This window comes from Lepidochelys kempii, chromosome 9, assembly GCF_965140265.1.
Source record: "Lepidochelys kempii isolate rLepKem1 chromosome 9, rLepKem1.hap2, whole genome shotgun sequence".
Lineage (NCBI taxonomy): Eukaryota > Metazoa > Chordata > Testudines > Cheloniidae > Lepidochelys > Lepidochelys kempii.
This window is the reverse complement of record NC_133264.1, coordinates 81,788,129-81,805,415: the sequence shown is the minus strand read 5'-3', so window position 1 is coordinate 81,805,415 and position 17,287 is coordinate 81,788,129. Positions and strand designations below refer to the sequence as shown.

General features: G+C 46.3%; 1 protein-coding gene across 2 annotated transcripts in view; it reads left to right on the top strand.

The window, feature by feature from the left end:
- LOC140917722 (actin-binding protein WASF3-like) overlaps positions 1 to 17,287 on the top strand; it is a 55,931-nt gene that overhangs the window by 28,015 nt on the left and 10,629 nt on the right. For both annotated transcript variants that reach the window (XM_073361104.1, XM_073361103.1), the window contains exons 2-7: positions 1,756 to 1,915; positions 6,986 to 7,120; positions 10,668 to 10,821; positions 11,963 to 12,080; positions 13,696 to 13,871; positions 14,458 to 14,718. In XM_073361104.1, the coding sequence (XP_073217205.1) occupies positions 1,783 to 1,915; positions 6,986 to 7,120; positions 10,668 to 10,821; positions 11,963 to 12,080; positions 13,696 to 13,871; positions 14,458 to 14,718 (977 nt within the window). In that variant the 5' untranslated portion in view covers positions 1,756 to 1,782. The remainder of the gene's footprint in view (positions 1 to 1,755; positions 1,916 to 6,985; positions 7,121 to 10,667; positions 10,822 to 11,962; positions 12,081 to 13,695; positions 13,872 to 14,457; positions 14,719 to 17,287) is intronic.

The following is a 17,287-nucleotide window of genomic DNA, read 5'->3' as shown; positions in this document are numbered from 1 at the left end:
GCATAGGGTTGTACTAGGTTAATAATGCACTTAATTTGCCCATACTCCATTGATAAATGTCTTCATTTTTCTCAAATGGACAGCAGTAACTACTACTATCTGCTCTGCCCCATTGCTAATTTTTGCCACAACAACCAACCCCTCATGCTAATGGAGGAGTCTGACTGAACCCCATTAAGGTATTGGCTTTTCCAGGCCTTTCATCCACGAATCAATCCCGTGTTATTTCAGCTAGTCCATCTTAAGCTGGTCCCATCTGCATTAGCAAATTTTGAAGGCAAGAATTTCTTTGGCAATAGGGAAGGGAGAAGGAGGCCATGGGAAGCGAATTCATTAGGCTTGCTTAATATTGGGATCTCCCAACGTCTCACTGAACCTGTCAGAAAATTAAACATCCCTGGATTCTTCTGCGGTCTCTGGGTTGCCTGCCAGTGTCTGATGATAACAGTTAATAGAGTGTGCTCACTGCTCCGGGCTGTCACAGAACTGGCAGCCGGCGTGAGCAGGATTTCTGTGCTGCTTTTCATTCTAAGCAGCTGGGCTCTTGTAACTGATGGACAGTAACCCAGTTTCAATGAGCAAAAGAAGGAGCGTGTGGATTTGAAACACATACAGAATGATTGGGAATAACCGACACACACCAAAATGCATGATTTGCTGGGGCAGGGCAGAGCGGAGACTGGCGCCTTTGTACTTGGATGGCCTGTATCAGTATATCATGGTGCCCCAAATTAAAAATAAACCCCAAAGAGCTTTGCACTCCGCTGGAGATAATGGAATTACATGTGATTGCTGGTTTCAGTTTTGTCATTTTGGTTGGAAAAGGCTCCACTCAGGGGCTTTTCAAGAGTGGAGGGTAGGAGGCTGGATGGCGCAAGAGACTGATGATAAGATGTGGAGGTTTATAGTGCTGTGTCTCTGGCTTGGATCCAGCTTGGGTGAGGTAAGTGACAGAACAGCATTACCATTGGCAGATGGGTGGCTTGTGTGCAAAGAATTGGTGAGGGGGAGGTGACTCAGCCTGGCTCTTAGCACAGGTGACTCTGCCAGCACAGCCTGGTACTGCATGGCAGCCTTGTTCGTGACCTCCCCAGAGAGGTGGAGAATTGAATGGGCCAGGGTGCCTTGTGGATCTCCTCCCCTCTAGCAGAGGTCCCTCTGAGGCCAATGTCAGGGTAGATTGCACTGCTGCTGTCTGCACAGAGCCCGGCCTGGCAGAGAGAAGTGCAGTCTCTAGGACTATCAAGCTGGCCTCTTTCATGAGTGCCAAACTCAATTACAACACGTTTAAAAATGTAGACTGTCTCCAGACTGACACCTTCACTCCGTGTGTGCGTGGGCAGGTGGATGCCCTGGGGATGGGGAGCCGCGTGTTTGGGCATACACGTTTTCTGCACACCTTGAATCGCATGAGATGAAACAGTGTCTTGCTCAGGAGGTGTTCCGCGAAGCGGTTGCTGCTTGCTGCCCGTCAGATGCATTTTATTTATGCCCCCGCCGCCTGGAATACCATAGCTTGCCAAGTGAGAGCATTAAAAATCCATGGGAGGATAGAGGCAGGGCTCCCTGCATCGTCCAGCTTAAATCACCTCTCAAGCAACCCAGTGGCAGGGACCTATTTTAAGAACTCTGCTGGAGGCAGGTAAAGAGCAGACTTGTATTTCCTTTGTTAAAAGGGCAGCTGCTAGAAGGATTCCCTGTTTGGTTCGAGATTTCCAGAAAAACAGATTTCTCTCCTTTTCTGCTTCATCCCAGGGAAAGCAGTGAGAATTCCCTGGAAAGATGCCTCTGGTGAAGAGGAACATTGAACCTCGTCACCTGTGCCGTGGCGCTCTTCCTGATGGGGTGACCAGCGAGCTGGAATGTGTAACCAACAGCACTTTGGCTGCCATCATCAAGCAGCTGGGTAGCCTCAGTAAGTTGAAAACAGGAGGGCAAGTATGGACCTTCTGTGGGGTTCTTAAGCAGAGTGGTTGTTTGTTCATCATCTGCAAAAATCCCCACTTCAGGGCTTACTGGGTCAGAATGTCAGCTGGTGTGAATGGGCTCCAGGTCTATGAGTGTGAAATCTCAGGGAGATTAGAGAGGCTGCAAAAACAGAAACCCCAATAATAATAATGGGAGATTTCAACTATCCCATATTGACTGGGAACATATCACCTCATGATGGGATGCAGAGATAAAATTTCTAGACCTCATTAATGACTGCTGCTTGGAGCAGCCAGTCCTAGAACCAGCAAGGAGAGAGGCAATTCTTGATTTAGTCCTAAGTGGTGCACAGGATCTGGTCCGAGAGGGGAATTATAGTTGAACTGCTCAGCAATAGCCACCATAATGTGATTTCATTTAACATCCTTATGGGGGAGAAATATCATAGAAACTTATCACAGTGGCATTTAACTTCATGCCAATTTTTTTAAAAAGGCTCTAGAGGGGATCTGGCAATTACAGGCTGGTAAGTTTAATTTCAATACCAGGCAAATTGGCTGAAACTATAGTAAAGAACAGAATTATCAGACATATGCATGAACACAATATGTTGGGGAAGAGTCAACATGGCTGTCAAAGGGAAATTATGTTTCACCAGTCTATTAGAATTCTTTGAGGGGGACAACAAACTTGTGAACAGGGGTGATCCAGTGGATATAGTGTATTTGGACTTTCAGAAAGACTTTGACAAAGTACCACACCAAAAGCTCTTCAGCAAACTAAGCAGCCATGGGATAAGAGGGAAGGTCCTCTCATGGATCAGTAACTGGTTAAAAAACAGGAAACAAAGGGTAGAAATAAGTGGTCAGTTTTCACAATCGAGTCAGATAAATAGCAGGGTCCCCCAAGGATCTGTACTGGGACTAGTGTTTAACATACTCATAAATTATCTAGAAAAAGGTGTAAACAATGAGGTGGCAAAGCTTGCAAATGATACAACATTACTCAAGATAATTAAGTTAAAAGCTAACTGTGAAGAGTTACAAAGGGATCTCATATAACTGAGTGACTCAGCAAGAAAATGGCAGATGAAATTCACTGTTAATAAACACAAAGTAATGCACATAATCCCGACTATACATACAAAATGATGGAGTCTAAATCAGCTGTTACCAATCAAGAAAGAGATCTTGAACTCATCATGGATAGTTCTCTGAAAACATCCACTCAATGTGCAGTGGCAGTCAAAAAAGCTAACAATGTTAGAAGCCATTAGGAAAGGGGTAAGACAATAAATATCAAATGCCATGATATAAATCCATGGTCTGCCCACACCTTGAATACTGCATGCAATTCTGGTATCCCCATCTCAAAAATAATATAGAATAGTTTTTTTTTTATTTAGAGAAAGTTTTGCAGGCCCTGAAACTTAAATTGGGGAGTCTAAACTAAGTTGGAAGTGATTATTATGTACAGTACTTGAAACATAGATTGAAGAATTACATATACCTCTTGCTACGGAAATAATGTAAATGAATAATCTGCAATGTCCCCTATGCAGAGCTGTTTTCTCACTGTAGTGATTACATTTTTTTTCACATGTATTATTATTAATAGACTCTAGAAGTCCCAAATGAGATCAGGGCCACATTGAGCTGGGCATTGCCAAACATGTAATAAGAGACAGTCCCTGCCCCCACAGAGTTTACATTCTAAACAGACAAGACATACAAAGTGTGGGAGGGGAACGAGAAGCCCAGAGAGATTAAGTGACTTGCCCAGGATCACACAGCAGGTCAGTAGCAGAGCTGATGATAGAATCCAGGGACCTAAACACTAGAGCACACTGCCTTTTGTGGAGCATGTTGAAAGGGACCGTATATTTTAGGAGATCGGAAAGGGGATTCTGGGAGCTTTTACCTCCACTGTCAAAGGTTGAATTTGACCCAGATTGGCACTCATGCTGTTAATGGGTAATCACTTGTCTCTGCTAGATTAGTTTGGGGATATCTTTGCAGTTATTAATATGTATCCAGCTTGTAAAAGGCTCTAATTCTCTCCCCTTCCCCCCGCACCTTCCCCAGAGGCAGTTTCAGCAGAGAGGCTGAGGAGAGAAAGGGGTGTGGAGGATGAACCTGCCTCTTGCCTACAGATGAACTTCCTTTGGGGCAGTGGTGAGGGTGGTATGGGAAAACCTGCCCTGCTCTACCCGTGCTGTGCTTATGTAGTGGATAAACAGTGACCTACTCTCTCTCCACACTGTCACTCTGGTATCTTCCATCTGCATTAAATTCACTTTTATTTTTTAAAAATCCCAAATGTTTTCTGAGCTTCTTAGAGCACAACAGTTGATAATAGTGGGCCACATGCAGGGACAACACACACACACATGACAATCCCCATGGTCTACTCATCACAAAGAATGGAAATAAATTAAACCAAGCCTGGCTGAGTTGCTCTGCAACTGGATCAAATCAGAAAGCTACAAAGCACAGAGTTCCCTGTTATTGAAGATATCTATCTGCATGAAAAGCTCCTTGATCCTGAATCTGTGGGGATCGCTTGCTAGAGGTAGCTGGAAAAAAAATCAGCTCAGAACTGTCAACCTAAAGGCACCACATTTAAAACTATATTATTTCTCAAAAGGAGAGAGACGGAGAGATCAGTCCAATTAAGTCATGTACCAGGGTTGAATTAATATGATTCTCACCTGCAGGTGTCAGTAGAGCTTTGATAAACATTGTGATGGTTAGACCTTTCCCACGTTAAAAGACTTAACATGGAAATGTGATGAACTGTGAAATAATATAAGCAGCCTTAATTCAGAGTCTTTCAGCTGCATCAAAATGAATAGTGGATTTTTTTCTTCTAAGCAGTTGAGTCAGCCCTAGTACAGTTTTTGCTCATTCAAGATTGAATTCTTTCAGGACAGTTTAATTTGAATAGATGTTATTAAACTCCATATGGACTGGGAACAATACTGATCTCAATAGTCTGAGAGGTCACTAACAGGGCAGTTATAGTGAACACACACACACGTTAATCCCTGGATTTGGCTATACCATTTCAGTCTGTATGCTCTCTAATAAGAGTCAGTCTGGTCCAAAGGCTAGAGCACTGGATGGGGACTGAGGAGACCTAGCTTTGATTCATAGTCCTCCCCACTGACCTGCTGTGGAACCCTGTGAAGCTGCTTCTTGTTCCAGTTTCCCCTCTCCCACCTTTGTGATGTCTGTTTCGGTTGTAAGCTCTCTGTGGGAGGGGCTGTCTTGCTGGTATGTGCGTGTACGGTGCCTGGTGCAACAGAACCCTGATCATGTTTAGGGTCTCTAGATTTCCTGCTCCCCCTATGGCTCTGTTCTGCAAGGCACTGGCTTGTCCCCAGCCCATGAAGGGCTCACTGCCCATGCCCAGAGATACTTTCCAGGCACAGTTTTATTTTCTAAACATAGTCAAAACACAAAAGCAGTGTCTCTCAGCCCACCATGGACTGCAGCTGCCAGAGGGTTTTCCCCTTTGCCTCTCAGTGCCTCCTGCAGGATTCTTCCTGGCCCTTTTCACAGAGCACTGTCTCCCAGGGCTTTCTCCCACGAGACCCTTTTCCTCCCAGCAGGTTCCCACTGCCTCTCCTCCCAGTGACTGTGGCAGTCACAGCCGCACCCCATTCCTTACTGGCAGCCTGGCTCTTTATAGCCCTAGGTGCTGCCCCATCCTTTTAAATAGCTAAACTGGGAGCACCTGTTCTGGGACAGGGTTTGAAGGGGCCAAGCACTCGCTGACAGTGACAAAATGGCCATTTTCCGCATTCAGAAACATGCACAAATATTGATGTTAAAGCCACTTAGAATGAGGGTGCTGCAGAGAACCTGTGCTCTTGGTTATATAATGACAGGTTTCAGAGTAGCAGCCGTGTTAGTCTGTATCCGCAAAAAGGAACAGGAGGACTTGTGGCACCTTAGAGACTAATACATTTATTAGCGCATAAGCTTTCGTGGGCTACAGCTCACTTCATCGGATGCATAGAATGGAACATATCGTAAGATATATATATATACATACAGATAAGTTGGAAGTTGCCATACAAACTATGAGAGGCTAATTAGTTATGATGATTAGTTAATCTTAACTAATTAGCCTCTCACAGTTTGTATGGTGATGTCCAACTTATCTGTATGTATATATATATCTTACTATATGTTCCATTCTATGCATCCGATGAAGTGAGCTGTAGCCCACGAAAGCTTATGCTCTAATAAATGTGTTAGTCTCTAAGGTGCCACAAGTCCTCCTGTTCCTTTTTCTTGGTTATATAGTGTAACAAATCCATGGCCACCCAAGATTTCACCGTTGTCTCTGGTGCTCACCATGGCTATTGAGACCTTCATGGCAATAGCAGGTGGTAGAAACAAGCTCCTGCTGGTTCAAAAGCAGAATTCTCCTTTGAGCTAAAGGAGAATATCTCCTTAGCAGACAGCAGTATGCTGCGGATGGCAGACCTCAGAGCAGCTCTGATTCTGTGCAGCTGAAGGCAGTGCTGTGCACAAACACATCAGCTCATTACAATATACACAATTAATACACTTGGCCAGTTATACAATTTAGACATGAAGATGGCAGTTAAAAGGAAATCCGTTCCATCAGGCGTATTCCTGTCTTTCATTATCACTTGCTTTGCCCACCAAAACCTTTTACTGCACACACAAAATATGGAAAGATTCTTGCAAACAAGCAGACCTGTAATGGCTGAGCATGAGGGCTGGAGACTTGTGTTCCCATCTTTTACATGTCTCCCAAGACCCCAGGAGGAATGCACTGCACATGCTTGTGGCTAGTTTGTGCAAACTGAAGGCTTCACAGATCTGCAGAAATAATGGCTGGGAATGCAGACTAATGTCATGGAGAACAACTGGGAAGGCCAGGCTTGTACTGGCTATGCCTGTCCTTTGTAGCGGAGTCCCCATGGGACAATCCTTACGTTTGCCTCTCTCTATAACTAAATCATCCATCTCTCAGTTGAGCTGCCATGGTCACCCCCCTTTGCCTTTTGTTCTTTAAGGCAGACATGCTGAAGACATATTTGGAGAACTGTTCAATGAAGCCAATAGTTTCTATATGCGGATGAACTCCCTGCAGGAGAGGGTAGATCTTCTGGTGATCAAGGTCACTCAGCTGGACTCAACTGTGGAGGAAGGTAAGATGGGGCTGGCCGGCAGGAGTTGTCTTTGTTCATCTCTGTTGTGTTGGTTGTAGAATGTGGAGGTTGCAGCTGGAAGGAATTTCAGTGGTAACTTTGCTCTACTAAGATTTTACTAATATTTGGCCTGCTCCTTTCTCTCTCTCTGCCATGGAGAATCATTCCAAAGGATCAGTGGGCAGTATTAGCCTGCTAGCCTGGAAGTCATTTAAAAAAACCCTAATTCTTATTTCTGTTGAGATTGTGAATGCCCATGAACAGCCAAATTTAGAGGCAGTTTTGAGTGAGGAAGTTCCCCAAAAACCCTGGGAGGTTTAGAAACATGGAAATGGAGGAACTTAGCAACTGCCACACCATGCCAGTGCACTGTCTAGGCCAGTATCCTGTCATGAACCACTGCCAGATTCTTCAGAGGAAGGTGCAAGGAACCCTGCCGAAGTCAGCTACGCGCTAAAGTGCTCCTAGGGAACATGTCTTCCTAACCCCCTTAGCTGGAGGCCAGCTAATGCCGGAAAGCAGGAGGGTTTGTATCCTTTCCAGAACTCCTTTGTTTTAAATCCTTGCTCTTCTAACCCCAGATAACATAACTCACAGCAGGTTAGCTGTTCTCAGCTGTTGGAGCAGCCCCTGGGGGCTATGGCAGCTGAGTGTAGGTTAGAGCAGCCCGGAGGGTTAAGGAAAGATTACCAATATGATCAGGACTATGGTGTATTCTCTGGCCCGTTCAAGTTACCGGGGTCTAAGTGGCAACAGGATTTGGCCTCTGGCGTTGAATACTGGTTCCAGCTGGCTGGAAGTATTTCTGCAGGCTGTGCCCATTGCAACACACGTCCTTCCCTTGGAAATGTCGCCGCGTGTTTCTTTAAGAAGATCTTCCCTGCGCTGTCTCAGAGGTAGCCCCGTGTAATGCCACAGTTGCTATGGTTATTTCTTCATTGAATCCCTGGAATGCAGGTAACTTATCAGTCACGTCTCAGTGCTTCTCATGGGCAGCCTTAGGTATCTGCTGATGCGGCCGTGAATTGCCCGTCACCCGGGGTCACAGCGGCTACCCACCTGGACAAGGAGAATTGGGCAGTCTGTCACTGCCACTCCTTAACCCCTGCAGACAGAAGGCGGCGATTCCTGCCTTCCAGACCACCCCTCCCTCCTTGTGTGGCGTAGCTGCTGCCTTGGCAGCCCTCCATGCAAAATATGTTAAGAGAAAATACCGCCGGCAAACATATGAACAGTTACCTTGTTTGGGAGCAGAGAGAATACAGGCAATTATTTGATCAGCTCACTGCATGGGATTAGCCTGAGAGAGGAGCAGAGGATGGCGGGGAAGCAGGAAACCTGCCTAATTAATCAATGTGACTGATGGACAGTCAGACATATGAAGAAGCACTACAAACATCCCAATGGAGGCTAAAGACATGGGGATCTAGGCACTGGAGCACAGGCAACAGACCCTGGTACATAGGTACAGGAGTGCAGGCCGTAACACATACGGAGCCTTTCTCCTGCTAAACAAGCGCTCAGTGTGTCTGCAGATGAGAGCTGTGAGGGAAATGATTTTCCCATCCTAGGAAAATTTCTGAGATACTGAAAAAATGCCCCACCCCGAATCAGGGCGAGAAATCGTTCTCAAATCTTTTTACAGACTGAAAAGCTGAAAAAAAAAATTTTTGGCTCCAGTTAATCAAACTGTTTCATTTTGACAACTTTTAAACTTTTTTCCCAAACATTTTTTTTAGTCAAAAAGAAGTGTTGAAACTAACCCTTTCCTGTGAAAAGTTTGGGTTTGATGAATCGACATTTGCTGATGTTAAAAAGCTTCATTGAAAAATTCCTGACCAGCTGTATTGCAGACACACACAGCCTGGCTAGAGAGCGGATTCAATGGATGTAGGTTGCTTCCTGGTCTGCTGAACAGGCTAGGAGACAGCCATGACTGTGCTGGGCTTTTGATGTGGGAACTTGATATCTTTTGAATACTGGGGAGAAGAAGGAGAGTGGCAAATGCTAACAGGTCCACAAAGCCAGAGTCCCAGCAAATAGCAGAGGGGGGCCAGTGCAATCTTTCTGATGAGGCATTAGGAGTTAGAGATGAACCACAAGCCCTCAAGTTTAGCCTGGAGCAGAACTTCCACAAAGTTTCCGGGTGTTGAGATCTGGGGGGGTTGGTTCAGGCCCATCTCTAATAAGAATTGGCCAAGAATTCAAGACAGCCTGGTTGAATATAGTGCAGAGTAGGCAACACCACTGTTTGTAAAAGTGTCACGCTGCATGTGGCTGCAAAGGATGTTAGAAAATTAAAATTGGACTTATCATTGGGCTTAGCTTAGAAAAATTCCTCTGCACAAAATCCCATTGCACTCTGCCACGTCCCTTCGCTTTGTGACTTTTGGAGCAAAATTGCTCTGTTTTTCACCAATCAAAAGGTACCGCTGTTCCATGCAAAGGAGACTTAACCAGGGTCAAGAATCTGCCCCAGTAAATTTGCATGTGTATCTGACAGAGCCTGGCACACTCCCTCCATTAGAGACAGTTTGCCTTTCCTTGGACATTTAGCCTCTGTAACATCCAGTGCATTCATACAGCTCACACTGATGTGCGGAACTTCTGCTTGTGCTTGCCTGACACAAATCCTGCCACGAGTGAAACTTCACCCAATGTAGGTCTCTTTCAATTCAGTGATGAAAACGTGCCCACTTCCCATCAAAGAAGGGAGGCCTGTCAGCAGAGCTGTCACAGCGTATGCCTGTGCGCAAGCTCAGAGTGGTTCCTTTTTTTGGCAAATTGCTGTTTTCCATCCGGTGGGAGCTCCTGCAGCACGACTTGTAGTGGAGTTGGCATCTCAGGCAGTCAGCAGGAAAGCTTTGGATGGCTCAAGTGGCTGTGCCGGAGGTTGGATTTCTGCCTCCCACTCTTCCCACACACAGCTCTGCCTCATTTGCCCACATGCAGGAGAGGCCGGGGCAAATGCTCGCTGATCTAAAGGGCTGGATGGATTGTCATTGATTGTGGAGGAAATGGCAGAAATTCCGCTTGCTGCCATCGGAGAGGCTTTGATTTTAACAGTGAAATAACACAGAGGTGGAAATATTAATGCCTAGGCACCACTGGCATCCAAAGTGACCTGGGATGAGTCTCTAGCCTGCACAAATAAACTCAAATTGAACACGAGCCAACCTTTTAGTCTAGAGTATCAAAGTCTGGTTTATGTTTTGAATAGCTGTACATTTACACGCTGGGTTTCGGGTGAGGCCGGCAAGCATGCAGCATGAGTGTTGGGCACAGGGGAAAACAGCAGGCATGCCATGTGAGTGCTGGATGCAGTGCACATGTTGGGCACAGGTGGGACTGGCAAACACACAATGTGAGCATTAGGGCTGGAGTGCTCAAATGCAAGGACACAGTGCGAATGGCGAGGGTGCGTTGTTAGTGCAGGGTGCAGAGAGAAAAGGCCGGCACCTGGCTCAGGAGTTGTGTTGAGAATGCAAAGAGCAGGCCCCCAGCCTTTCCCCTGGCACATGAAGGTTTCTTTCTTGTGTGGTCACAGTTTCACTTCAAGACATCAACATGCGGAAAGCATTCAAGAGCTCAACGGTGCAGAACCAGCAGGTGGTCTCTCGGAACTCCATCCCTAACCCCGTGATGGAGATGTACCAGCGGTGTGACAAGCCGCCACCGCTCAACATCCTCACGGCATACAGGTAGGGCATGTGCGGGCTGGGCCTGAGCAACATGCCTCATGCCCACTCTGTGACCACGGTGTACGGTTCAACATAGACCAAACAATTCCTAGCCGAGCCAAACCTACTCTGGAAGAGATTGTTTCCTATCAGATTGGAAGGATCCACTTCTGATCAGCCTTACATCAGTTTTACTCGAATGTAACTCCATTGCCTTTGGTGGTGTTACTTCTGATTTACTTCAGCATTAGCTAGCTCAGAATCAGGCCCCTTATCTCTTTGCTTGTACACTTTGTTCATGCTGCTGTATGGGGCTTCCTCTGGAAGTCCATTGTTGCCCTTGTCCTCAAGTGCTGCGCTGGAGTCAGCCTGAAGTCACAGTTGTTTCGAGCGGTGTTACTGGGTGGTTACAGGAGAATATTGGTCCACTGTTTGGTGATGGTTCAGTAAATGATGCTCTTTTCCCGGCTGTTCAGCTTTCTCGGCATTGCAGGTACCACGATCGCATCTCTCGTACAAGACAACCGAAACCACCCAGAGTTTATTTAATACAGCCAATAATACTCTGTACTTGCACAGTGCAGATCCTCCAATGACAAATGTGATGTGAGAAAGCGTCACTGATCACTAACAGTTTGAAGCTAAATATGGCCTGGATCATCTAAAAAGGCAGGAACCCAAACCCCACCCTCATGTATCTCTAGGGGGTGGGAGGGAGTTGTAACATATGGGAGCTTCTTTGGAAAATTAGAGGGTCTCCTGGAATTCTATATCAGCCTGTATGTCAAACAGGCCTTAATAAACCACTGACTTTGAAGCCAATAGTATTTTCCATTTTTTAGCAATTACTTGAGTGTCCTTTGTGCCAAATCCTTAATGATCTATGTTGTGGTGAGAGGGGAATGGGAGGAGAGTGGGATAGGGGATGGGGATGGAACAGTGAGGGGATGGAAGGCGGCAGCTAGAGAGAAGAGAATAGGCAACTATAGGCTGAAGCAAAGAGGTGTCTTGCCACCAACCAGCGGAGCTCGTTGGGGTTCGTTTCCCAAGTGCTGGGCTCATTAACGTGCCTTTGTTTTTAGCCATTAAGTTATTAATAATATTTTATCCTGTTGCTGAGAATTTCCTCTACCCCTCCTCAACTCTGCTGTGATCATTTCAGGGATGACAAGAAAGATGGCCTCAAATTCTACACCGACCCTTCATATTTCTTCAACCTGTGGAAGGAGAAGATGCTGCAGGCGACTGAGGACAAGAGAAAGGAGAAACGCCGGCAGAAGGTAAAGGCATCAGAGAAAGCTCTGAATCAGGCCTAAGATGAGGCTGGTCTGGACTTAGTTTGATAGTCTGATACGGTCTGGTTATAGTGTCCTTCTGAAATGGGAGCAGTATCTCTTGCTCTTTCTGCCATTTCTAAGGTGCCCTTCACCGTACTATCATCCTCAAACTCATGTCCAGTCAATGCTGCTCTGGTGGTAGTCACTTGTGAAGGAGGCCTGCTAGGTTCCCACCCTATCACCTGAACAGGCTACTGCCCAAGGAGCCCTGGGTGGAGCTTGGGTATTCTTACCTCATGTGTGCCAGTCACCAGTTGTGAGGTTTTTACATTCAGGAAACATACAGATCTCCTAATGTCCAGACCAGCAATAAAAGAATCACAAGACAGTCTAGTGTCCATGAATTTCTGGTTTGTTGCTTGCTCTGGTTTGGGGAGTCATATGACACTGAAACCTTTGGAAAACAAATCCCTCTTGGCTATTTTTGACATTATGCTACCTTGATTGAAGTCCCCTGTATGCCCCTTAGCTATAAGGCATTCAAGGGATTGGCCCCTGAGAATAGAAATATAAAGGAAATCTGGAGTTTCAGTGGTAGGTAAAGGATACCCCATTGCTTTTCTTTTTAAAGAGCCCAGGGACAGAAAAGCAGGTCTTAAAATAGAAGCAAGCCCCACATGTGGTCAGAAAACATGTTTAAGGCCTGGGTTGAAGAGAAACAGGCTTATCCCATAAGCACCAGTGGATGCTGCTGGACCTTGTCTTGTCCTGTTTGCTTTGGCTAATGCCTATTCTGATGGAAGATGTCAGAGCAATGGGTGTGGGAATGGCTCACTGGAATCCAAAGGCTCACATGGGCTATGCAACAAAGGGCAATTGGCATGAGCTTGAGATTCACCCTGACGCTATTACCTCCATCAAGTGTGACTGCGGACTTGAATTTCCATGTTCTCATAGACTCATAGACATTAAGGTCAGAAGGGACCATCATGATCATCTAGTCTGACTTCCTGCACATTGCAGGCCACAGAACTTCACCCACTCCTAACCTCTGGCTGAGTTACTGATGTCCTCACTGTTCTCTGGGTTGTCAGTAGTTTGGCTCAGGCTTCCAAATCTACATGGAAATCACATGGAAAGTCTCTGGAATGTATTCCAGACGCCAATGATTCTACCCCAGCTTTCACAGCTAATTGTACCAGTTTAGAAGGTGAAGACACTGGCTGAACTTGCCGGTGCTCACAGCCTTCCGTTCCATTGTACATGCTCTGGGCTGCTCCAGAACCAGCCTTGTGATTGCGATTGGTGTTTAGATCAGCACAACCTTATTACGTAGTTGAATGAAAAACAGGCAGTGGTGGTGCACCAGGACTCATCATTACAGGAGGGAAAGGGAGTGTGGAGGGGAAGTGCTAACAATATGTCCTAGTAGTTGGGACTCAGGATCTAAAATAATATGTCCTGAGAATTCCAGGATTGTTTGGTATCCCTGTTACCCTTATATACATAACCTAAAATCCTTACTTGAAGTCAAGCTCAAACAAACATTGTGCTGTGTACAGTCAGCAGGCAGCCACCCTGCAGTCATGCTAACAGGACAGTGCTTATCTGCTTCCAGGAGCAGCGGTTAGTGGAAGATTCCACCCGGGAGGTGAAGAAAGTGAGAAAAGCCCGCAACCGGCGCCTGGAGTGGAACATGATGGCATATGATAAAGAATTCCGGCCCGATAACAGGTTCTCACCATCCCCATATCACATGGCCTCATCGGAAGGATCACTGTCCCCAGACAATAGGCAGGTTTTCTGTATTACACGCTTTATTGTTTTTCTTTGCTTTTCTTCACCTTTCTTTTTTCCTTTTCGATTTTCTGGGTGAATTGGTTCCTCATGGCAGTGAAGGACCCTTAGCGCTGGCTAGGAAGCAGGTTCAGGGAAGGCAGGCACTGTGCAAACTACTCCCACAGCCTGCTGCTTAGCACATGTACCTGCGTTCTGATGTGCAACACCCCTGCTAGGTTGGTCCTGCACCTGCCGAATCATGTCTAATTCCGCATTGGTTTTGCGATCTCTGTGTGGAGCTGAGATGAGACCAGAACATTTTCATTTGGGACCTAAGCTAGGATTTCCACCCAGCTGAGCTGAAAGGCTAGTTCGTTAGCCTGAAAGGCTATTGCCGCCTCCCTACCCTCTGCTTGCACCATCCCAATACGGTCTTGCATGTTTGTATTTTGGTGGCTACACATCATGTCTCCTCGTGTTGATGCCTTGATCCCAAATGCCAATAGGTGCCATAATACTCCTCCCTGACCTGTCCTCACCTTGCCTTCCCTCCAGGCCCTCCATACAGGAATACAACCTTTGGTATTTTTGTGTGCAATAGATCTTATGCGTCAGATGCAGCTGATCACTCATACCCAGCCAGTCCTAACCACCCTGTGCAGCAATTAGCTCCAGCCTCACACCTGTCAACTGACAACAAAGAAATCATCCTGGTCGCTAACCAGGCCCAGGAACATGTCTACAGGCCCTCAGCAGCAGGAAGCCGTCAGAACAGTCTCAACCGAGTCCAGCAGCCCCATGTGCCGCAGCATCCAGAGACTATATTGAATGGACCAAGACCTCAGATAGTCAAGGAGTATGGGTATGGATTTCAACCTGCTTTCCTTCATCCAGTGACCTGTTTCTCCCTTTAAATGAGTTTCGTGCTTTGGAAAGGTGCCCGGTTGACAGCCATAGAAAGTGAGGTCCTCTGTCCACAGAACAAGTAAGCGATAGGCAGCAACTGTCCCGTAGATGGTCCTTCTGTAAGTGTCCCTTACCATTCATGAGGTGAGAGATGGTAGTTCAGTCTCCATGACCCAGTCATCCCTTTAGTCATGTGATCAGCCTGCCAACAAGAACATCAGTTGGTGCCATCTGTGAGGGTGCTTTGTGAGAGGGCAACACCTGTTGATCAGGAACTGCACTCAGAAAACACCATCTCCTTTCACATCATGCCACAGTGATGACTAGACCAGTACAAGACTGGTCCAAATTCAATCCAGTAACCTCGATATGTAAAGATCCCTATCCTAGTCCCAACTCTCTGACTCATCCAGCCTTCCCCTTGCTACTAGCCTTTACTGTCACCCAAAGATAAACTGCTGTCAAAAAAGTCATAATCAAGCTCAGATTCTGCCCTCTGTCATCCCGTGGAACCCTGTACATGGTTCTATTTGAGGGCAGAATTTTGCTCGTGATGATTTCTGCCAATTAGAAGGTGGCAGGGGAGGGGAAATAATTTGTTCGGGACCTTGGACAGCTTCCAGTGAGCACTTGGCTTGGGGAGACCTTTCCTATTCTGCAAGTATTCTCTTTCTGTTTTTCAGTGCCCTCCAAGTTCATAATCCCATGGGAGCTCTTACTCCAGAGTCACAAGCAAAACAAAAGACTAAAAAAATAATTCAATCCATTCATTTGAGATGGTCCTTTAAAGGGGCCATTTGGGTTCTAAACTCAATTCTCTTCCTGGGTATGTCTGCACTGCAATAAAAGACCCATGGCATGGGCAGCACTAGCCTGCATCAGTGGACTTGGGCTCACAGGGCTTGGGCTGTGGGCCTATAAAATGGCAGTGTAGATGTTTGGGCTGGAGCCCAGGCTCTGAGACCCCTTGAGACTCCAGCTCGAGCCTGAACGTCCTACACTGCTATAATAACGAGGTGTCCTTGTGGCACCTTAGAGACTAACACATTTATTTGGGCATAAGCTTTTGTGGGTTAGAACCCACTTCATCAGATGCACTGCTATGTTTAGCCCTATAGCCTGAGCCCCACAAGCCCAAGTCAGCTGACCCAAGTTCTGAGACTTGGTGCTGAGGGTTTTTTATTGCAGTGTAGATGTATCCTCTCTCTCTGTCTGGTCAGCTTCACCATCAAATAAAAGGATTTCAGTCTTCAAAGATCATTATGTATCCTGAGCCTAACAGGATCCTACAGATTGTCACACTGCTCCTTCTAATTCAGTATCACTTTGAATAGCTAAAGTGACCGATGCCAGAGGCTTCAGAGGAAGGTGTAATCTCCCCTGCACCCTCACAGAAATGAACCTAAATGCACAATTCTGTACAACGGGAGGGAGATTTCATCCTGACCCCAGCAGTCAGTCAGACCAGCCTTGACAGAGAATAATTTGTAGCCCCTTTAACTTTGTCTCAGCTGGTGTAATTGCGGATACTGTTCCTGGTATGATGCAGGGACTTAACCGGCTTTTGTGAATGAGTCTGAAGCACCTCACTGCCACTATGTTACCTGCCCCTTTGGCATCTGCAAGGCAAAGACATTTTCCAAACAATAAGTTAACAATATATTTTCTTTTGGGTGGAACACTGATCTATCAGAGGCTGTGGACCCCTGTCACAGCGGTTTCCATTCAGAGGCACAATGTACTGACCTAAGGATGGGGATTGAGCCAGATCTCTGTATTCCCCTTACTTTTTGTACGTTTAAATGATCAGTCACTCAGTAGGACTTCAGCATATCCTTTCAAGGTGAAATACGGAGAACAGGTGTCCCCTGACCAGAGGGAACATAACCTTCCAGGCCATCTGAAGCCACGTTCACCAGCGTCTCAGCTCTCACTCAAGATTTACAAGCTTCCCTCCCCACACTACTTTGCCTTACACCCTCCTTCAGTTGCTGTCCTGCCCCTGCCTCTGAGCATGTAAATCCCACGTGTTTTTACATACTCACTGAATGGCAAACTGGTCCAAGATACAGTATTTTACAGCTTATGCCCATTGTTTAATCAACTTCCATGGCCCAGAGACTTCCTTGGCAGTTACACCTGCTGGAACCAGGCCTGGAGTTGATCCGGTATATCCACTTACAGGGACTGAGTTCCCTGTCATTTTTGGTGTTTATGTCTTTTCGGGTGACACTTTAGAAAACTGTCTGCTTTTGTTACCAAAGTGGGTTTCTCTGAATATATAGGAATCATTTCAAATGCAGCCACTGCTGGGGTGGAACATGGGAGCTGTTTACCAGCACATAGCTGAGCTGCACAATAGTTTAGGACAGACATTGGAGATAAATGCCGTGCTCACTTTAAACTGCGGGGGGGAATTGAGCTTGTGCATTTCCCAAAGCTGGGATGTTTGGGTTGCCACTAGGGGACCCTGAGTGGCGGCTCCTTACATTACGGTTCGTGTGTGGTATTTCTTTAGCAAGCGT